General features: G+C 42.0%; 1 protein-coding gene and 1 pseudogene across 2 annotated transcripts; one reads left to right on the top strand and one right to left on the bottom strand.

The window, feature by feature from the left end:
- Positions 1-690: 690 nt before the first annotated feature.
- On the bottom strand, positions 691-22,663 carry LOC148348298 (ribosomal protein S6 kinase alpha-3-like). Of its 2 annotated transcripts, XM_088322800.1 has the most exons (22): positions 22,160-22,663; positions 18,988-19,047; positions 6,869-6,985; positions 6,625-6,706; positions 5,951-6,031; positions 5,798-5,877; positions 5,617-5,723; positions 5,507-5,544; positions 5,302-5,444; positions 4,938-5,008; positions 4,769-4,857; positions 4,639-4,703; positions 4,460-4,562; positions 4,283-4,392; positions 4,100-4,225; positions 3,934-4,023; positions 3,710-3,868; positions 3,480-3,641; positions 3,330-3,406; positions 3,133-3,250; positions 2,916-3,056; positions 691-2,637 (listed from the first exon to the last, which is right to left on the bottom strand). In XM_088322800.1, exons 1-22 carry the CDS (start codon positions 22,220-22,222, stop codon positions 2,515-2,517), a joined length of 2,205 nt encoding a protein of 734 aa, XP_088178926.1. In that variant the 5' UTR covers positions 22,223-22,663; the 3' UTR covers positions 691-2,514. The 2 variants fall into 2 exon arrangements, with proteins under 2 accessions (XP_088178926.1, XP_088178925.1); XM_088322799.1 differs by lacking the exons at positions 18,988-19,047; positions 22,160-22,663 and adding an exon at positions 12,628-12,892.
- Positions 14,510-14,626, top strand: LOC148348299 (U2 spliceosomal RNA; annotated as a pseudogene).

The following is a 22,663-nucleotide window of genomic DNA, read 5'->3' as shown; positions in this document are numbered from 1 at the left end:
AACCTACATTTTTTTGAATGACAATCAACATTTTTATGATTGATGTGAATATTGGTCAAAAATACATGAACAATGTTTTCTTTTTACTAAATAAAAGTTATTTTGTACCACCAGGAAGCACTATGACACATCGTCCCTCTAACTAACAAAGTATGTCATATGCATCCATCGATTTGTTGTGACGCTTTTGACACAAACCGAAGCGATTTTAATGGTAGCGAACCAGAAGGAAATTTTCGTTTCCCTTTTTCATTTTTATGTGTAAATGACGAAAAAAAAATTCAAATCAACATTCATTTGGTGTCCAAGCAAACAAACCCAGACTGGTCTAAATTTACAAAAACCGGTTTTGTCGAACCTGTGACGTCATGTTATTGTCGTGTGGATTTACATGTCCTGGATTGTCGTGTCAGGTCACAAATATGATCTAGTTTCCCCCCCAAATCTATACATATAGAGGTTTGTTATAAATCAGTCAAAAGGGTACATCGTCGTGTAAGGGACTTTTGAGTGAAGAGTTAAGAGTAAATAGTATACTATTGCCCTCTCGTGGCGGGAACTTGACAGGAGTTGGCTAGCATTTTTTAATTTGAGTTTGATGTTCAGGACAGATATACAGTATATAGTAGCCTATTTTAGGATTGTAGAATATAACATCTCCTAAATATTAATGACAAAACAACAAGATAATCATCTTATTATTAGTTTTATTTTTTTTTTTCATAAAAAGTCTCCCTGCAGGTACAAAATAAAAATAAAAGAGGTGGTGCAGCACTCGGGGCCCAGCGGATCCAGGAAGAGCAGAACATGAATAAAAGGGGCAATTTTTTTCTTTACATTCCTTGTTCCCAAAGCTGTACAAATACAGAATCCCCTTTACAAAGCATCAGTGTCCTAAGTGTCACCAGAGGGAGGCCGAGCACAAACCACTTTTCCTTCTTTTGACAAGCTACACACTAACGCAGCTAAGTTTCGAGTTTTGCAAAGCAGCATCTTCAGGTGTTTTGGAAAACTTGGGATGAGTGCACCATACACAAAGCAGATCGCAGAAAGTATGGGAGCAATTATTCCATCTTGTGGCGATCTAGATGAGGACAGCAAACGGAAGCACGAAAACCTGAGCTTTTTTTCATTGGGTCGCGTCCATGACGGCGAGGAAGTACTTTAGTTTTTGTCTGCAACAGAGAAGTCATGACAGCGGACAAGACATTTGAGATGACATCTTTGCGTGCATAAAGCTTTCCCATTTGGCCAGTGCACTTTGTTCCCAGCAAAACGTTGCAAAAAACGATTCGTAATTGTCCCAAGTTGATTTTCTAAAGGGAGCTTCTCAAAACACAGATGACAAACAACGCTTTTTCATTCCTGCCAAATGAAACACCTCAGCGCTTTCCAACAAAGTTCATTAGGGCCAAATTTGGCCAGGGCACACAAACACAAAATGCAGTCATAGGAGTTGGCGTCTTTCTTGAAGTCTCAGCGCTCTACATCACGCCCTTTGTTCTCATCAACCGTTTTGTTTTTGTGGCAAGGGGCGAGGCATATACTCAACAGGTCGCCAATTAATCACAGGACGCACAGACAGATGGCCATTCGATCAAGTTTAGATTTTTCCTCCCTGCCTAACGAAACAGGAAAATCAATCTTTTTGTCAGAAAAATGTACCCTTTGTACCAACTACAATTTGTGATACTTCATCTGACCTGATTTTATTGTAAAATCCTGTATACTGTGAAATTAACCTGAGTAAAACTTATACCTTGTCTGTCCCATCTTGCACAAAAAAAGACTGATGTGAAATTTTCCTGGTTTTGTAGTGATGTATGGGACATAGCAACCACCGTGTTGTGTTCAACTTGTACTTTTGCAGCACCCCCTTGTGGCTACTTTTCCTTATTTTTAATTGAGGAATGTTTTGGCAAATTCAGCCAACTTTTATCCGCTTGACACTGCCAGATTGAGATTGCACTCTACTCCCAACTGACTCATTTTGTAATGATGAAGATTATATAATTATATTTATGTTATAGTGAGGTTTGGAAACATTTCCGATTTAAGGACCCATCTAAAAATCAAAGTGGCCATTGTATGAGCGAGAGCATCCTATTTAGAACATTAAACCAGTGTAACTCGTAAGGAGAAGGAGCGTATTTCTAGATGGACAGCTAATTATCGAAATAATAAAATGTGCCGAGTGTGGTGACACCAGACTGACACAAGTCGAAGTTTTGACCAATCACCACTTGTCAGGTATGTTGTCAGAGTAACGACAGGGAGGGATCTTCCGAAGCGTCCAGGTGATTATCATTGTTGTTTCCTGGCCTTTATGTACAGTGTGCTGGCCTCCTTTTCTGATTGTCTGAAGCAAAATTCCTACAATGGCCCCCTGATCAAAAGAGTCCGACACATGTGCAAGACGAGGACTGCCTCTTTGTGCTACGTTTTTTAGGGGCTTTGGTGCAGCCTGGATGTCATCAGTAGTCTGTCCAAGGTCAGAGTTAAGGGGGGAAGATGTCAAAGAGCGGTGGAGGTCAGTTTCTTCACCCCCCTGCGCTGCGCCAACGTGGAGCAGCCCACCGGCTCCAGCACTGGCGGCACGTTCCTGTTCAGGGCCAAGTAGGTGGCCGCCATGGCGCCCTGGGAAGCACATATTCAATCAGTCACTAAAAGCGATCTATGTTCCTAGGGAGGCGACAAAGAAGATCACACTCTTCCTAGACAAATGAAAGAAATCTTTCAAAGACAAACTTAGGCTTATCAAAATAAAAAGCAGATTTAAAGCTGCTTTAACTCAGTAGTTTATTTAGTTGAAGCTTCACCTTCTTGCAGCACTATGCCAAGCTATAGTGTTTAACAGCCAATTAAAGGGTTGGTGTACAAACATGGCTGATTTTTGTGGAAATGGCTGGGGTTACCTTGACAAGGTGCGGTGCATCCTGCCTGTTGAGCGTGTATTTGGGCAACTGATCTCGATGCGTCACCCAAGGGTGGCGCAGAACCTGACCGGCCGTCAGACGCTGGTGGGGGTCCACGTGCAGCATCTTTGACACCAGGTCCTGAAGAGCCACAAGGGTGAATATATTGTACTTTAAATTCAAAAGGAAAACCTTAACAGCTCAATCGAGCAGGTACCTTGGCCTCAGCCGACACAGAGTTCCAATAGCCTCCGCTCAATGAGAACTTGCCGCTGCCGATTCGGGCCAAAATCTCCTCCGGCGTGTCCTCGGGACCGTTGGCGAATGGAGTGAAGCTGCAGGAAAGTGGACAAGTCGTCACAACAAACAAGTGGGCAAGTAAGAGGTTTATATTTTTTCCCATTTTGACCTCACCCTGTAAGCATTGTGTAGAGAAGTACTCCCAAACTCCAGATGTCACAGGCGGCGTCGTAACCCTGCTTTTTCAGAACCTGCAAGAAACGTCTGCAATAAACACCAGTGCACACAATACAAAAATCAATCTGGCAGCTGCCGTGAATAGACCTCAGGAGCCACAAAATTGGCGGTGTAGCAGGGCGTCATGAGCAGGCCGTTCTCAGCCCTCAGCTGCTTGGCGAAGCCAAAATCGCAGATTCTGATGGATTCGGCGTTGCCGCTCTCATCCACATAGAGGATGTTGCTTGGCTTCAAGTCGCGGTGCACCACCTTTAGGAAGGATATGTATAGGCACCGTGGGCATTTGGCAGCGGAGACAACGCCAGTGAACTTATTACCCCTTGCACATGGAGGTACTCCAGCGTCTTAGTGATGGTGTAAAGAACTGCGCTAGCTTCTCGCTCAGAGAAGAACTTCTGCCGAAGGATTTTGTCCAGCAGCTCCCCGCCCTTCATCAGCTCAGTCACTAGGAAGACAGAGCGGCCGTCGTCGTAGACCTGAAGGCAAGACTGCAGCGTGAGCATTTGGGCAGCGTCACCAGCTGGCGGGCGTTGGGACTCACGTCTTTGAGCGTGATAATGTTGGGGTGCTGCCCGTATCTCAGCAGGATCTCCACCTCCTCCGTGGGGTCCCGCTTGGTCTTGTTGATAATCTGTGATGGGGCAAGGCACAAGTTGAGTTGGGGACTCGACGTGGTTAGTGATGATCAGTGTGTGGGGCCCACGCACCTTGACGGCGTATTCCATGCCGGAGCTTTTGTGCACGCAGCGCTTGCAGAAAGAGTAGGAGCCCACGCCAATCTCCTCCTTCACGTCATAGGCGTCGCTAAACTGGGACGTGCTTCTGTGGAGTTGCTGTAGAGAGAGCTTCAATCAAACTCCGCCCTCCTTGGCTTAGTTTTGTTGGCGTACCTGAACAATGGTGTTTGGAAGCGGCTGCGGTTCTTCTTCTGTGATAGCCACAAAACTGAATCCTCGGAAGAGCTGGTGGGCGTTGGCACTGGGCGGAACTCCCGGCGAGTCTGACGCCAAAATGCAAGTTAGCTTGTCAGCCAAATGTTGGCGTCACGGTGAGGGAGGAGGGCTGACCTCGCGGTGTTTTGGCAGTGAACTCCGGGTCGAAGTAGAAGGTGTCGTCGGGCCGTCCTGCTGCTGGCTTAAAAGGAGGCGGGATTTCTCTGCGGAAGAGTTTCTGCAGCACAATAGACAAAGTCTTGTTTGTGAAGGAGTCAAAAACTGGGGCGGAAAAAGACAAGGCGAAAACGGACATTCCAGTCGATGGTACTGAAAAACTGATGCCTCTTGATCTCTTCTACGCCATCCGGCCCCGCCCCTTCAAATGTGAAAAGAACCATTGAGCTAGGACGACATCAACACGGATGAAGCTCAATTGCTCACCTAATCTGTTGGAGGGGTTGCGCTTAAAAAGGTTTCTGAGGAGGCTCTGCGCTTCCGAACTTAAAAACTGCGGCATGCCCAGCTTGGCCCTGCAGACGAACATTCAAAGAGATTCTCAGCTCAACTGGGAAATGCCAGCGGCACGTTGAAGATCTTTTGGCCCACTCACTTGAGGATCATGGTCATTGTTTCTTTGCGGTCTTTGCCTTGAAATGGCAGTGTCCCCGTCAGCATCTCGAACTGCAGGAAGGACAAGAAATCACAATGTACACTAAACGAAAAGTCACATAATCCCTTTTTTGTAATGGCCAAGCTTTGATTATTTGTGGCCACTTAATAGTGTATTTTCACAAATATAAGGTTACTTTTTTCCCCTTGGTTTTAAACCAGACACTTCATAGCAAGATGTGGATTTGACATTTTTTTGCAAGATTGTATTTCTTTTTCAGAATACATTATTGGACTGTGATTAAGCAAAAATACACTATCATAAAATAGGTCAAATAAAAAAGGAGGACGTATCACTGGCTCACCATCAGCACGCCATAGGACCACCAGTCGGCACTGTGCGTATGCCCCCGCCGGTTGACAACCTCGGGGGCCATGTACTCCACTGTGCCGCAGAAGGAGTAGGCCTTATTCTGGTGGTCGATGGACTCCTTGCTCAGCCCAAAGTCTGACGACAAAGGCGATATTTGAGGGAGGGAACGCATGGCGAGGCGGTGTCAAATTCCTCACCTGTCAGCTTGATGTGTCCGTCCTCATCCAGCAAGATGCTGAAACCACAAATGTTTTAAAATCAAGATGTGAACCCAAACCAACATGACTATTTGTTGGTGTGTATTTACTTTTCGGGCTTTAGGTCCCTGTAGATAATGCCCAGGCCGTGAAGGTGATCAAGAGCCAGTGCTAATTCTGCCAGGTAGAACTTGACATCTTCCTCTGTGAACATCACCTAAAAAGTGAAAAATAAACTTGAAAGGCCATCATGAGAAGAATTGTACCAGCTTGTGATGCTTGTCCTCTGACCTCTTTAGAAAGCCTGGTGAAGAGGTCACCCCCTCTCAGGAAGTCCAGGATCAGGTAGAGCTTCCCCTCTGTCTGGAAGGCTGGCAGAAAAAAAGGAAACAGCAAAGATAAGACGACTCTTCCTGTTCCGTGGGGGCTGATTGGCGAACTTACCATAGTGCAACTTGACGATGAAAGGATGATTGACTTCCACCAGGATGTCCCTCTCCATTTTTGTCCTGACTCGGTCGCGCACTGAAAACATAACCATTTTCTTTAAGTTAACAACATGACTTCGGTGGAAAAGAGGAAGGGAGCTGTCAGTCACTAGCAAATATTTGGAGAATTCAGGATGATCCTCCAACTTTTTAAAACTCATTCCATGAAGCTTTAAGTCAGATCTTTAATAAAAGGATCTGGACAATTCGAAATGATGACTTCACTTGTCTAAACAATCATTGTTGGGGACCTTGCTTTGTAAACATCTAACGGCAATTAAATAAAAGCAAACGTTCCATTATACAGATTTATGGACTGACGATGTTTAAATAAAACACTCAACGGTAAAAACACAAATATATACATTGCAACAATTGACAAATGCAAATGAGGACAAAGACTAGTGAGAGAAAATAGGAAAAGGTCTTGAAATTTAATTAGATTAGATACATTATCTTCTGTTTTGGGTTATTTGTATTTCATTCATTTTTGTTGTGATTTCCCCCCCAACATTCAGTTGTATAAAATATTATATTGAGTGTGAATGAAGCCTACATTCAGTCCAAAATACTATGTTAGGTTTGAGCATAAAGGTAAAAGATTCTCCTTGGTTGACAGCTTTGCGTCACCTTTGAGTGTGGCTTTCTTGAGGACTTTCATGGCGTAGAGTTGGCCGGCATCTGGCCCAGTTACTTTCCTCACCAAGAACACCTAAAGAGAAGCGGCAGGTGCAGATCAGCAAGCTTTTCAATCCGCGGAAGTCACAATGAAAGCTCTTTATTCATAAACACGATGGACACTGGGCGTGAGCGTAAAGGGCCCCCAGCTTGCCGTCTTTCATGCAAACACACGGTAAGGCGTCAGCGAACAAACCTTGCCGAAGGAACCCTGCCCCAAGACTTTGCGCAGCTCAAACTGGCGAGGGTCTGCCTTCTCGCAGCCTTCCTTCACGTGGTGGGTGATGCTAATCTCCTTAAAGGACGAGTCGTCCTGTCACACACAAAAAAAATAGGTCAGACCAAATGTTTCACGATTGAGTGCTACATGTCGGGACAAGTCCACACTGTTGCTTTGAGGAGCATTTCTCGACTGCACTTGGAGGATACTTCCAAATTTAGAGGCCTGAAAAGGAGGAGCCGCAATCTTGGCTCAAATTTTGATGATTGTGCCTTTTAGGGCGAGGAGAGGAGAGAGAGCGCAAGAAAGAGAGATGTGCTTTGACCATGCTATGCTATGTTTCACCAAGCTTTTTGAAATTGGGTGCTACTTCTTGTCGATTTGAGTCCTGAACCCTTTTTTATTGAATTCAGAAGAATTTATTTACTTTTACAAGTGGGAGGCTCCAATTGTTCTGAAGACCAACAACAAATATTTGACATTAGAAAAAAAAAAAAAAAAAAAAATCAAGCCCTCCATTATCTGCACCGCTTTTATCCTCACTAGGGTTGCGGGGCTGCTGGAGCCCACCCCAGCTTTCTTCAGGCAGTGGGGGACACCCTGGAGAGGTTACCAGCCAGTCACATAGCACACAGAGACCTACAACCATTCACACCCTACATACAACCATTCAAACGCTCGTTCATACCTCGAAAAAATTCACCAATTAACCAAGCATGTTCTTGGAGTGTGGGACAAAATCAGAGTGCCCGAAGGAAACCCAAGCAGGTACGGGGAGAACATGCAAACCACGCACAGGAAGGCTGGTAGCTGAAATTGAACCCATGGCCATGCTTTTTTAGATTTTAGACAAGATGGCTGTGACCTTGATGTTGCTAACGTCAACTTCAGCCCAGGCAAAGCCATTAAAAAGAGGAGAGTTGTCTGTAGGCAAACAAATTTGAATAATTCGTTTGTTATATTGCATTTATCTCGAGACTCAAAGTGCTTATAATGGATGCATTATTCATTCACATATTCACAATTGACACAGCACTCCTGGTGACCTTTCCACTCAGCAGTTGAGGCCGTCTGCCCCCACCCTACAGACACCAGTTTCTCCTTCTGCTCCACCGATTTTGGGATAACCCATTCCGCAACAGGTGGAGAAGGCTCCCTGAGGGCGTGATGCAAACAGGTACGGTTGTCATGGAGGCGCCGCCGCTACCTGCTTTGTGTGTCCTGGTGACTCATTCCATTAAGCATTCAGCCTTCAATCTCTTCACAAAAGAAAACTACAAGGCCGACGTAATCTACTCTCGTAGTCTCCCTCCCCTTGCCCAATTCCGCCACATACCTGTCCTTCCCAGGTGGAGGGCCTACCGGCTGGTGCTGCACGTGAATTCCATTCGGCCCGGGTGTGGCTGAGGCTGTGCGGCGACAACATGCTCCTGTCACAATAGGACTGAACGGTACAGAGCAGTACCGTGCAGTACCGAGCAACACCGGCTTCTTGACACTTTGTCATCTTCATCGCCTTGCTCACTCTCGCTCTCTCGCACTACTCTCTGCCTCACTTGTTTATTTTCTCAGTTTGATCTTTTGGGAACAGGACTGGCCCATTATCATTTTCAACTCACAGGTCAGGCTAGTGTGTTTAGGATTAAATGTACTCCCAAGTGAAAAAGTTGGATAAGTAGTAGATATAGATAATGACAAACATTTGTTGAGGTTTTTAAAAAGATGGCAAAAATAGACGGATGACGGTTCCAAACATTTGCACACGTGAGTCACAACACAGATGGCAGATCACAGGCGGAGCCACAGGACTCTCGTGTCGCATCTCCAAATCACAAGATTCAAAGTGCAAAGGCGGTGCCCGTCTTGGTCTCAATTTGGATCAATCAACAAACGATTTCATTCCACCAATTCATCTTCTGCACCCCTTATCATCACTAGGGTTGCAGGGATCCTGGAGGACATCCCAGCTATCAGCAGGCAAAAGTCAGGGGACAAACTTTAACTGTTACTCAGCCAGTCACAGGGCACACAGAGACAGACAATTTACATGCTCAATCACACCTAGGGACAATTTGGAGCCGCCAATCAATATGCCATTCATGTTTCCTGAATGTTTGAGGAAACCAAAGTGCCCATGCAGCCACAGAATAGAGAGAACATGCAAACTCTGGACCACGGCGCTGACGTGCTAACCACTCAGCAGCCGTGCCGACGATTCCATTTCCCTTATGCAAAATCTCGGAACGCAGACTCACACATGTAATGAGTTTGGCCTACATTGTTTATACAAGAACTGTTTGGTTAGTCATCAGAAAACATGCCAACCAACTCACAGTCCAACAGCGGCTTGGTGATCTCAAACAAGCAAACAGGCTTTGGTTCCTCTCGCTGGGCTCGTTCCTGGGGGGCAGCATGAATTGGCGCAGCGCTTTAAGGGCCCGCAAGAGCTCAACAAAAGCGGGCACAGACGCCAACTTGCTGTGGGCCGCCAGCCTTGTCATGGCCAAAAGTCACAACTGCCAGTGTGAAGGAGTCGTGCGAGGGGATACCCTTGGCAATAGGAGATGGGGCAGTACAAGAAGGGGGAACGGGTTTCCCCACACTCTCCTCCCCCTCTGACTCACAAGTGCGACTTTCCATCCAGAATTTCCGTCAGGTGTCCAACAGATTACTAACGAAACAAATGAATTCTTTTTTCTTTAAAAGTATCAGCCAAGGCTTAGAAGATTGAGTACATAAGTCCAGCCCACACGCAAAAGCGGCACGAAAGAGTGAAACATTGATGGCACTCCATCAGCAAATATCTATTGGAAACTGATATGGTTCTCTGCGTGCCCCGCAATTGTTATAACAAGAAATCGTGGGTTGTTTACTAAAACAAAAAACAAAAAAACAGATATTACATTTATAAACTGTTAATTTACCTCTTGGTATTGTTAATTAAGGTATGTTGATTATAGCTACAACAATTTATCAGTAATTGCATGTTCTTTTTTTATTTTAAATTCAAAACTTTCTTGATTTAAGGTGTTTAACTGGAAATATTCTCAGATGTCATTGCTTTCCTTTTGACCAAGATAAAATAATTACGTGATTGGTAAAATGAAAAAGTTACTAATAAATCCAATTTATAAAATACTGGTGGAAATGTACAAACTACAAAGTTTTCATTGAATTTATTGATTCTAAAATGAACGGAAAATAGGAAAATAGAAGCATGAGTGGCATTATCCCTTGAGTAAAAGTTTTTGCTTTTTGTCCAGAATGTTCTTGTTTGGGTCTTTGGCATGCGGTGTCTGTGCCATCCTATTTTCACAACAAATGGAAAAGGCATCGACTGGACAAGTTGTTTTGGTCAGTGAAGCGACAAGGCTTATGTGTCCTTCCCAAATCCACCTGCTGACCTCTCGCACACATTGTGCACAATGACAGCCAAGCTGACATTTCTTAGGTTACCTACACCTGTTGTCACTTTCTGCACCATGACAGCCATAAAAACCGCGAAAATTTCTTTCCATCCACCGTCAACTCAAATCCAATGTGTGTGTGGCAACGACATTCCAGCACACACAACGTGTAACCTCTAATTCTGTTACGCAAGCAAATTAACAGGCCGGCCGGCAACCCTGCACACACACACGAACAAACACGCGCGCTCGGGATTTATCGGGTTAGAGGTTGGCAATCCATTTCCGCTCACTTCGGATATGGCAGATCCAATGAAGGACACATATAAGCACATCATACACCTGTGCTACAAAATCACCCAACAATTTAGTGTGCCATAGTTTTAAAACAAAATTTTGCAAATCCTTCTGATTTTAAATGATTCCAAATACATGTAACTTGAAGTAAGATGCATGGCCGTTTTTGAAAATCTCAATTTTGTCCATCTTTGTGCGTTGATGCTCTCTGTTCAAATCATGACTATCCATCCCCTTAATCTTAGTTCAGTTATGGGGTTGGCATTTCCCCGTTTTAAGTTTTGAAAGCATAAGAACAATCTGAAAAAAAAGGATTAAAAAGGAACTGTACGGAATTTGGATTTTTTTTTTTTACTCGCTGCCGCTATCTCCTGGCTTGTGTCATCATTCCAGCCCGTCTGCTAGTTCATGATGCATGCGCAAGTACATCAATTTCATAGACACGCTTGATGAAACGCTTCTTTTATCATCTTTCTTGGGATTTGATTTGGCATTTGGCCTCTTATTACTTTCACAAACCAAACCAAACAGCTCGGATGAAAAGATAAAAACAGATATGTGTAGTGGAAAATGAAGCATAAGAGCTCTTTGAATTCATTTGGGCATTGTTAACACATACTTTAAACAAACAAAAAAAATGTACTTTCAACTTTTAATGACCACGGGCTTCTTTTTTGACAAAAAGAAATGAAGACTTACATATTTGTAGATAAAAAACGCTAACTGTAGGAATGAAACTTACACACAGACAACTATCTGATTGCAAACAAAACCAAAATGTCGTTAGTGCTTTTCACAACGGGCGAAGCAAGAACAATTGATTGTGTTTTGCCAATGACCGACAGTGACAAACGCAACATGACTCAGCACATTTTCCTCAGAACAGAAAAAAAACAAAAAAACGGGACAAAGGTCAGAGGTGGTGGGCGTCCACACGTCCTTGCAGCACCCATGTTTCCATGGCAACATAACAGCAGAGCGGCTTGATGAACGATGGAGACTTTTTGTGTTCACACACTTTTTTCTCTCATTAGCGCAATCAAAGCACTTCATCGGTTGCCAAAGGAACCTCTACGAGCCTCCTAATGATTCTACAAATGAAAAGCATCCGTCCTTCCTCATTAGGGACTGCACTGGACTTGAGTCCGGCCAGACAGACTTCAGAACACACTTAAATGCTCGCTGCTTATTTGAAATATGCAAAGTACGTCCACACATATTCTAAGTAAACAAGCGTAAAATAACCACGGTTATGATATCAAAAAATGACAACAACAGCGTGCACTCAAACAAAGATGATCACTAGCGTTAAGTGTTGTTTTTTCTCTCCTTTTGTTGTCAGGCATGTCACCAGGCAAACATATTCTATCACCAAGCAGTCAAGCTCCATTATGAATGCAGCCAAACAGGACAGCTCGGAAACACTTTGGAACCAGTTTGATGTGTCCGCTGTTGCACTCCAGATGATAGTCTTGGAATATTTAAAAGCGGGAGTTGGCTTTTTCTTTATGCATAGCAAAACTCATTTTAGCCTGCTTGTAAACATGAATTTCACACCCAAAATTTCATTACTAGAGTGTCAAGTTAGGTTTATTTGTATATTTACAAAAGGTCCAAAAGGGCTTCAAAGACCAACATGACAACATCCCCGATCTGAAACCTACAAAAGAGCAAGGAAATATCTAGCCAATTTGGTTGAAAACATTTTCATATCCAGTTGAGGGTCTGCATTCTATCCTTCTTTGTACTACAAGTAAAATAACTCATAGATAATTAAATAATGAAGCTTATTGCTAACAACTTAGTGAGATTCAAGTGGACTATCTACTAGAAGATACAAACAGCCACATGAATAATTATCAAGGGTGAAGCAAACCAGGACTTCAGGCAACTCATGCAACCAGTCACATACGACATAAATTCAACTTGTGACCCATGAAAGGAAAATAGCCACAACAAGACACTCCTTCTGCTAGTGTAAGCAACTGTCAAACAAGCCCACCAACATAAAAAAATTCAACATGGCCTGACCTCAAGCCGGCGTCTCCTGGCGTGCAGCAGAAGCGTCTTCATGGCGCAGAAAACCAAGCGCGAGAAGAGTGAGAAGAGCAAAAAGCTTGGGCAAAAGCCGCCAGCACGCACAGGAAGAGCCGCCAGCTGCTCGTCACGTCCTGTCATTGTTTCCCTGGCAACCACATCTGTACAGGAAGACAACATCTGTCCACTGATCTGCCGGACTCAAATCCATCCCACAAACGTTCTTGTCGGTACAGGTTGTCAGATGTGACATTTCCCATCGGTCTTTGAAGGCACCACCGACAAAAATTCCGATGCTTGATGGTGTTTGAAATTCCACAGGTGGCAGTGCAATAGAAGAGGATGAAGGTTGAAGGGAGGAAACGAAACAAAGTTTGGAGCTGGCGTGTCAAATTCTTGCCGGGTCAGCGCAAGCATTGCAAGATCAAATTCTTTTTCACTTTCATCTCCATTTACCAGAAAACATTTCAGAGGTCAAATTCAGGAATTGTAGAAACATGGCCTTTGTTTGTACCTCATTACATAGCAATACATAACAACGTATCCCATCGGCAGATCATTTTGCCAACTTTAAGGAGTGGTGTTTTTATTTTTCGTAAAATAAGAACGTTTATACTTAAAATTAAAAAATGTGTCTTATCCGTCACTGGGTAGATTATAATGGGCGATATGTTGGTAGACAATATTTTTAAACAAGCAAAAGGATCCACAATTGGGTCGCTTATTAGACAATGTGTCTTATTTCAAGGATGTTTTTTTTATTTATCAAAAAAATATGAAATATATAAAAATGAGAAAAAATATACATAAGAACAAATATCTAGATTCGGCTAAATATGATAATTGTGCTTATTTTTAAGGATAACTTTTAAGGAAAAGATCAAATATCTTAAAAGAATAACAATAATACCTAAAATAATACATGTTTTTTACCAATGAGGTCATATTTGTTGTCTACAGTGTATAATTGAATTACCGTAAATTCCGGACTATAAGCCGCTACTTTTCCCCCCAAACGTTCAACCCTGCAGCTTATTCAGTGATGCGGCCAATTTATGTAACTTTTCTAACAGCCGCCAGCGGCGCTCGAATTCAGTGCACATGACGCAGCTTACAAGCTAAAGGCAATCGAGCAGTCCGATAAGAAGGAAACAGAGCTACTGCACACACTTTTCCTTGCGAGCGTGTTGCTAGCGTGTTTTTGAATAAGGGAGCGTGGGACGACGTCTATATGACAAAGTCTCTTTCCCATATTAAAGAAGGACAACTTTGATGACGACAATTATAGGGAGGAAGATGAGAACGGTTTACAGTGATTTTTACATGTACGGTATGTTGTTTTTAACAGACCCGTTAACTATTGCGAGCGTGTTGTTAGTAGCGTTTTGCTACCCTTCACAGAAACGGTCTGGGATGAAAGTTATAATATTATTATTAAAGCTTTGAAAACTCTCTCGGTGTACAGTCTTTCTTTGTAAATATGTGTAACCATGTATAATATGTATTTGCAACTGTATATTTTTGTTATGTATTTATTTGTATTTATTTTGGACACTTATTCTGATAAGTCTTGCACTGACCAATTTAAAAGAAGGGGCGTAACAGAGTACGGAGTACTTTATGCTCAGTTAAAATCGCGGGACTCAAAGTAGGGTTTGGGTTAATTTTATGATTGTGTTACAAGTTTTAACGTGGGCGCACGCGGCTTATATACAAGTGAGGCTTGTGTAAGTACAAAAGCAGTTATCCACCTAAAATGTGGTGGGTGCGGCTTATTATCAGGTGCGCTCTACAGTCTGGAATTTACGGTAGTCATTTAGTAAAAAAATTGACTTAAAACATTTGCATAAAGTGTAGGTGGTTGTTCAAACCTGACATAGCTTGGCCTTTGGCTAAGTTGATTTTTGCAATCCAGAGATGGAATAAGAGCTTGCTCTGTCCACTCCACGCATCGGCCCGGTATTGCAGTACCTCCGGGAACGGTGCATTCGCAATGATCGCAGCAAGGCTTTAGGGCTAGGACCTTAGCTTGGCCTTTTGGCTGAGAGTAAGTGTCCTGGCTCCTAGGCTTTGTAGCGTATTATGAACTGACCGATAATGGATAATGAATAACGAAGATAGAACAATAACCCTTAAAAACCCCCGCATATATGAAAACGGACATTTTCAAGTTTATCCAGGTGCATGAATAATATATTTTTAAAAAATGCATACATGATTGAAACTTGAAATGATCGCCAAAAAATCTAACTAAAACAAAAAGAGCTCGCTGTGTTGTGAACGCTCAGAAAAGTGTGAAGGTCACTTTACATCATGGACATTACTTTTTCAAACTGTTGCTCCCAGGTAGATTAATTAGGAAAACCGGGTCTAAAACTAAATGTTTGAAGAATAGCCTCTACCCTAAAGCAAAAGTCACCCTTGGCGCTGCTAAATGCAACGGTTACCATGCTTAGAGAATGTGCAACGATGACAGGGGATGGATGATTCCGTTTTTTTAGTATTACCGTATTTTCATGACTATAAGGCGCATCTAAAAGCCTTTATTTTTTTCAAAAGCTGACCATGCGCCTTATAATACAGTGTGCCTTATATATGGATCAATATTGAGTCGCAAGGTCTCGCAAATATGACAAGAGGCTGCCGACTAGATTTTCCCCGTAGGCGAAGTAGTCCGCAGCGTATGCTGGGATATATATATATATACCACCGTTTCATTTCCTAACCAATGTGTCAATCATCATTTGAATTGGTCACTATTGGCGAAGGTTTTTCGGGAGTAAAGGAGGCAGGTCCTTTTTAGCATTTACAGGCTCGCATAGGCTTAAGCAGGGCAAAGCAAAGCCTGCGACTGCCCGAAAAAAATGTGAATCACAAATTTGGTTGCTCAACGAGAAATTTTTTTTTTTACTACTGTAGTCTGTATTTGTAAACAGTAATTATAGAGCTAAACAGACAGCTAGCAACAGGCAACGGCCATCGATGCAAATGCTTCTTGGCAGATTTTTTTTCTTTTATTTGTCGGCATTATTGCATGTTTTGGAGTGTGAAAATATTTTACAAGGTTGGATTTAGTATACTCATGAATGTAAGAGGACCAGGGTTGCGTATTATTATTAATCGTTATGGCTGCAAGACAACTTTGGTGAGCCACCCTGGCTTTATATTTTCCCAGTATTTTGTTTCGGACTGATCTAGATGTTTCTGTGATGAGTCTATTTAAAAATTCAATTCAAAGTGTCTTTTGTCATATGCACAGTAAAGAAACACGTTTCCCTGCAATATGAAATTCTTACTTTGCTGTCCACACAGTTGTCAGCGAAAAAGAAAATAGAAATTAAGAAATGGTTGGCATTTCTTGAATCCCAAGAGTTTCTGGGTCCGTACGTGTCTGAGACACGTACTTGCTTCTTTGCGAGCCTTTGGAATGTAAAGGAGTTAATAAGTTTGACTGAAGTATCTGACCGTTTTTTTGACGTTACCACTGTAGCGCCTTATAGTCTGATGCGCCTTATGTATGGAAAATATAGGACAAAAAAAAATATTTTTGGGGCGTGCGCCTTATAACCCCGTGCACCTTATAGTGGTGAAAATATGGTACTTACATTTATTCCCTTATTCTTAAATTATTTTTAACTGTTGTTTTTATCTTGCAAATTTTCTTGCACCATTAGAATGGCACTTTTTGTTTCGTTAAGCATTTCACATGTGACAATGACAATTCTGTATTCTACCAGATTGTATTTAATTAAATCCGAATCAGAATCTTTGAAGCGTTTCATAAACCACAAATAAAAAATGTGTTGCATGAGGACAAAGAGACCCCATGGATATTACAATGGATATGAAACAGTATCCAAGAAAGCTTTAAATGATTGTTTCAAGTGTGTTGCTGACACACTAATTGTCCTTCCGAAAAGGTATCGTGTGGCAGGCTGAGCTGCCATTGGCCACTTTCGGAAAGCAAGTGAGTGAACGAGAGAGATAGCAGCAAGTTCAGGAAGACAGTCAAACGTATGACATCATCTGACTGTGACCGCGCACAATGGTTATACCCACAAAGCATTGTCCTCGGTACAGCGCCACGCCTGGTACAGAGTACAAAACAGCAAAACTATTTTGGCATTTTTCTCGGCAGCAGCAAGCATCTGTGAGCATACCTCACTGAGCACTTTCAAGAGACAAAGAATGTCAATGCAGACTGACACAACAGATTAAACACCATCTGTCACACACGCACACACAGGAAGTTGCCACATGATATGTAGAACACGAAAAGCCGCATGAACTCACAAGGAGAGGATTCATATTTTTAGTTGTGGTGCAAGAGGTCTCACTCCCTCTCTTGAATCAATGATGAATGCCTCCTTTGATCTCCCATCTCAGAGGCGGGTGGTCGGCTGCACCTCAGAGGCTTTGTGCGCTTCTTCGAGCACACACCTGAGCCGCAACAAAAGTCAGCAGATGCAGAGGGGGGCGGGGGTCCCCCCCAAGAGAGCAGAGATTCCTCTAATGTGGCCCGGAAGCCATTTAGGGCCATGATGCGGGGATCAGAGTGTGCGCACAGGGCCAAATCTGATACCAGCACATATTTGCAACAATCAGCCACTTAGTAAACAAGAGTGTCAGAAATAACCTTTTGATTCCAGTCAGATCTTAACACACAGCGCACAAACCTACCAGCTTGAACTTCAAATTGCAGACAATTGCGCACGCGTAAACGAAGCACTCTGGAGAGCAGCATAATGACTACTCAGCTTTTCTCAGCCAGACAATCCATAAAGCTATCTCCTATGCATTTAAAAATCGATGCCTGCAGCTGAGGGGAACACTAACGCTACTCTGACCTTTTGTGCAGTCAAAATGAGACGTTGGCAGAGACTTTGTAGGACGATGACAACATGCACTCAATTGCAAAACAATTTATTTTCAGGACTATAAGACGTACAGTCAGAATATTCCTTTATGATATCTTTTACAAGGCGGATGAAATAAAAAGTACAGTAAGAGCAAGGGTTTCTTTATAATTTAAAAAAAAAAAATGTTTTTTTTCCTAGAACAAAATTTATCTGGAAATATGGTTTCACAACTAAATAAATTAATTCATAAAAGGTAACCATAATATTGAAGTATTTTATTCTTATTATGCATTTCTGTTTTTATTTGCTGTATTTCCGGTCTGTAAGGTGCACCAAATAATAAAGTGCGCATTTGAATTGTTTGCAAACTTTTGGTTTTACGCTAAGCCTTACAAACAATAAAGCAAACCTAAAAAGCAAATATTGGCGCACAAAAAAAAAAGCACCATAAAACAGGGTGTACAGTCGACCCTCGCTACTTCTAGGTTCCGCGTTCGCGGGTTCAGAGCTTTGCGGGTCTAAAAAATGATAATAAAATAAATTTTAAAAAAATTAAAAAATTAAAAATTAAGCATTTTTTAAGGGGTGTCGTTACTTTGTGGTTCCACGTTCGTGGGCTCAGAGCTTCGCAGGTCTAAAAAATAACAATAATAAAATAAAATAATTAAAAAAAAAAATAATAATATATATATTTTTAAAGCATTTTTGAAGGGGCGTCGCTACTTCGCGGATTTTCACTTTTTGCGGGTGGTTTTGGGCCCCATTAACCACGATAACCGAGGGATTACAGTATTGTCTCGACTCAAAACAAGTGATTGGGAAACTTTTTGACCCAAATAGCCATGAAAGCAAAATATTTAGAGAAAAGCTTATTCTTCAGCGTATTTTATTTCACTGTGTAACATTTGATTTTTGATTAAAATCTATGAAATAATAATAATAATGTTAGTCTGTCTCCCGTAAAAAGACTGTATACCACTTAAAATTTGCAACCTTCCTAAAGTAACTTCAGAGAGTTAAGGCTTATTTTGAGCATATTTATCATAAATAATGGCTTTAAGGTACGAGCAAAGTGTTTTTTTTTAAATGTCACAAAATTCTGCAAACGAGGATCCAACGTATTTACCTTCAGCACAGACAGCACTAGGCGAGAACCATATGGGAGTGCTTGAGCTCTGAGCAAAGCTGCTCTGCCCATCCCTACCGCTCACACAATAAATTTTTTTGGGTGCTTTGCTGGATTTTTGGGGTGTTTACAATTTGTTCTATGGGTTTTCATCATAAAGTATCTCAACAAATATCATACATTGTTGAATAAGCTTCAATGTAAAGGACTCCTTAGCGAGTTAGGGCAACACAATAAAATCAGAAGGATTTGCAAGATGGTTTGCTCTGTCATAATTGTTTTCTAATAGATGGCTGACTGAATCTTGCTGTTTTGATGGGTTTAGTCAGAGAAGTTTGACATACAAAAGACATCAGAGGAGAAACTTACATTGCAATGCGTGACGCCATCGTCCTCGCCCACTGAGTCCTCAAGGTCATTGGTGGCATCCTGCAAGCACACAGGTAGTTCAACAAGGAAGCTTTTTTCTGTATCTGTCAATAAGCTGATCTCAAATTGATTGTGGAGTGCTTCAGAATACAGGACGCTTTTCTCTTTTTGATCACAAACATGTCAGTAATTTCAGACTTTTCATGCACGCTTGGAGGTTGAATTTGGGGATGCCATTCAGTCACGAAAACGCCCGCAACGTGCCGCGACATGCCGCCAAATTCCAGGAATGACACCATTCGACTTCACTGAGTTCAAGTTTGATCATGACGTGCAGTATCAAAAGCAGCTTGATTGACACCCGTATGGCAGGAAGCGAACGCCTGATGGACAGGAAGTCGCCGCTCATACAATCTCCTTCCTGAACCACAAAGCCAAGACTGCTCCTAGCAGAGATTTCTCAAACTGGAAGAACTGTGAGTGACTCCACCAGTGGAGCTGTCCCAAATATTTTTCTCCAAAAGTTGCTGTTATTTTTCTTGGATCATACCACAAAAGCCAAGAACAGAAGTGGAAGCACCACATGGGTTAAAGAATTTCAGCTTTAAGTCTCTGTTAAGACAGATTGATGTTATTGCAATAAAAAAAGAAAACACTAACAGTAAAAGAGTGTGATAATATATTTGACATAGTTCTCAGTCTTTCTTATATTTAGCTATAACCATTACCTCATTAAAAATATCACTCTGTTTTGGAATATACTGTAAACACTCTAGGTTTATAGTTATTAATGTACTATAATGTTGACCTAATAAGAAAATCATATTTCAGATAATAGAACATCATAAAAACACAATATCCATCATCATTTTAAAAAATCTTGATGAGCAGTGGTCAGCCATAAAGGCCTGATGGAAATAATACAAGCAGAACAGCAGATGGGGTCGTGGGAGTTTTACACTTTTTATAATTCAAAATATGCTTTCAGCTACATGCCCACCCCAAATAACAAGAATAAAAGACTGTGTGGCGCTGACAGTCACAAATGTGAGTTTACCCACCCATTAACCTATTGAAGTAGGCTAGCAGTGATGAATAGGCCGCTAGCTTGAAAAAAAAATAGGCTGCGAGCTTGGCAAAATATTGAGCCACAAATGTCCCTTTTTTCTTTTACGTTTCCAGCATACAAAGAACACAATTATGTCCACAAATGACACTGAACATAATCTGCTAATAGCAGTATGCCTGGCAGAATTATTGCCCATTTCATTTGATTAATTTTTAGTAAAGTTCATCGCATATTTTTTTTTCTCTTTTGGCTGCTGTTTACGAAAAACATTTCCAGTAATTAGGATAGAAAATAAAAATGACAAGACAGTTTGAAAAAGAACGCCCATGTGGGACCAATAAATCACGTGATAAATTTAGCAGATTCATCATTCATATTGTTTGTTTTTGGTGGGTTGTTTCCAGGACATTCTTTGAGAAACAAAGAGCTTATTGTGCAGTTAAACATATTTCTTATTATATTTCTACAAGATAGTGACTGCTTTTACCATAGTAGTCATGTGTAGTAAGCATGCGCAAAAGCCTGAATCCTGTTTACATGTTTTGCAATTAGCCGTCTTCACAGCATTGTGCAGTTCCCAAATTATTTAACAGATGTTTGCACATTTATTTGTCAGCAATGCAGTTTCCTTAAAGAACCAGTGTCGACCGCTCGATGTGTATTGTGTGATGCAACTGAAAATATGTGCTACACAGCACTAAAAGAATAGCTACGGGGAGACAAAGTTACCAAACCATACCATTTTGTTTTGTATTTTTTGCCCAGCCCTTCGAAAGAGTTTTTTTTTTTTTACTAGCACGGCAGGACAGTGGTTGGCGCTTCCGCACCACAGTTCTGAGGTCAGAGGATCGAACCTTCCTGTGCGGGGTTTGCATGTTCTCCCAGTGCATGCTGGGGTTTCTTCCGGGCACTCCGGTTTCCTCCCACATTCCAAAAACATGCATTTCAGGTTAATTGACCGGTCCAAATTGTCCCTAAGTGTGAATGAGCGAGTGAGTTGTCCGTCTGTGTGTGCCCTGCGACTGACTGTTAACCAGTTCAGGGTGTCCCCTGCCCACTGCCCGAGGACAGCTGAGATGGCCTCTAGCACCCCCGTGACCCTGAGAATGAGCGGTGCAGATAATGGATGGATGGATGAAGGGTACCAGTAGCAGTAGCAGTAAGATAGCTGACAATCATGTCAGCTCTTTCCAGGTGAGGCTCATGCTATTTAAAATAACTGCAAATTTCTTGATCAAAAAGGGTTTTTTTAATGCATGTTTACATAACAGGATATATATTCTTGCTTTTTTATCAAATCAGTACAGTATTGATTTGAATGAATAATGTATTTGTATGGAACCACACTTCGAATGATATAGTGTCTAAGACTAAAATCTTGAATTTCACAAAAATCCATATGCAGACATTGCAGACTAAATACTAAAATGATTGCTACCACATTCGTATTATCATTATCCTTATTATTATAGGGTCTATATTTATTTGCTACAGAGATATGTTTCCTGCACAAGCACCAGTGGTAATGGAAGTACTACAATATTTCAATATTGATAATATAGAAAATGCATATTCACCATCAGAACACTATAAATTATTTTTCAGCAGTTTTTTAAGCGAGCAGTGCTTATTATTAAGCGCCTCCTACTGGTAAATAAATATTCATTCTTTAAAAAATATGTATTGATTTCAATAATAAGCCATTATACATGAGCTATAATATTCACATGTATTTTGTAAATACTCAGAGGTTGGGAGATTTTTTTACATAACAAGAGGCTTACCTAGTTTTTATTCTTTTTCTTATTATCTATTTTTTCCTTTCTTTGTTTTCTTTCTTGTCCTCTTTTGCTCTTTTCCTTTACATTTTTCTTTTTTGTTATGTTCGTTATTATTTCTTTTTTGTTAACATTTTTTTGCATGTTTTCTTTCTTGATCTCTTTTACCTCTTTCATTCTCCGCGAACAGCTTGGGAAAAAATGAGTAGAAAAATTGTGAATTTAGGTCATTTCCCGATTGCACGACACAATACATATAGAGGTCAAATATTACAAACTGCCCCTTTAAACTTCGCACTTTTTAGGTAAGAACTGTGCGACTCACCTCGTTGGCGGCGCCCCCTAGTGGCATCTTCTGCCAGGGATCAGCCAGCTGAGCCAGCGGCATCTTGTCGTTGCTCTGCCTCGACTTGTCGGTTCTCTCCTGCCTTCAACTTTACCTCTACCTTGGCCCGGGACCTCCCGTCCACTGCGGTCCCGGTTCAGTCCAGCCAGTCGCAGTCTTTTGCGGTGTGTTTCTTACGGACCCCCAAAAAACTGTTGCCCTGATTGGGCGACTTTCGGCGGCGCTCTGGAGCTTAGGCAAGGCAGACGCGCTGTCGGCGGAGTCCGCCCCTTACTCCGGGCGTCAGACGGCTAAGAGGATGTCCGCCTTTTTTATTTCACTCGAGCGGGCGAGTTGATGATAAAAAGTAGGCGAGTGGGAGCGTGGTGGCGTATTTTCCGCCGCCGCCTTCTTGTCTTTCCGTGTGTCGCGGCTTCCGCCTATTTCCCTTCGGCGCTTTCCTCTCCACTCGCTCTGACTTCCGGTACTTCCCAATATGGCGGC

This window comes from Urocampus carinirostris, chromosome 18 (genome assembly GCF_059441175.1).
Source record: "Urocampus carinirostris isolate Australia breed hairy pipefish chromosome 18, RoL_Ucar_1.0, whole genome shotgun sequence".
Lineage (NCBI taxonomy): Eukaryota > Metazoa > Chordata > Actinopteri > Syngnathiformes > Syngnathidae > Urocampus > Urocampus carinirostris.
This window is presented reverse-complemented; position numbering and strand designations above follow the sequence as displayed.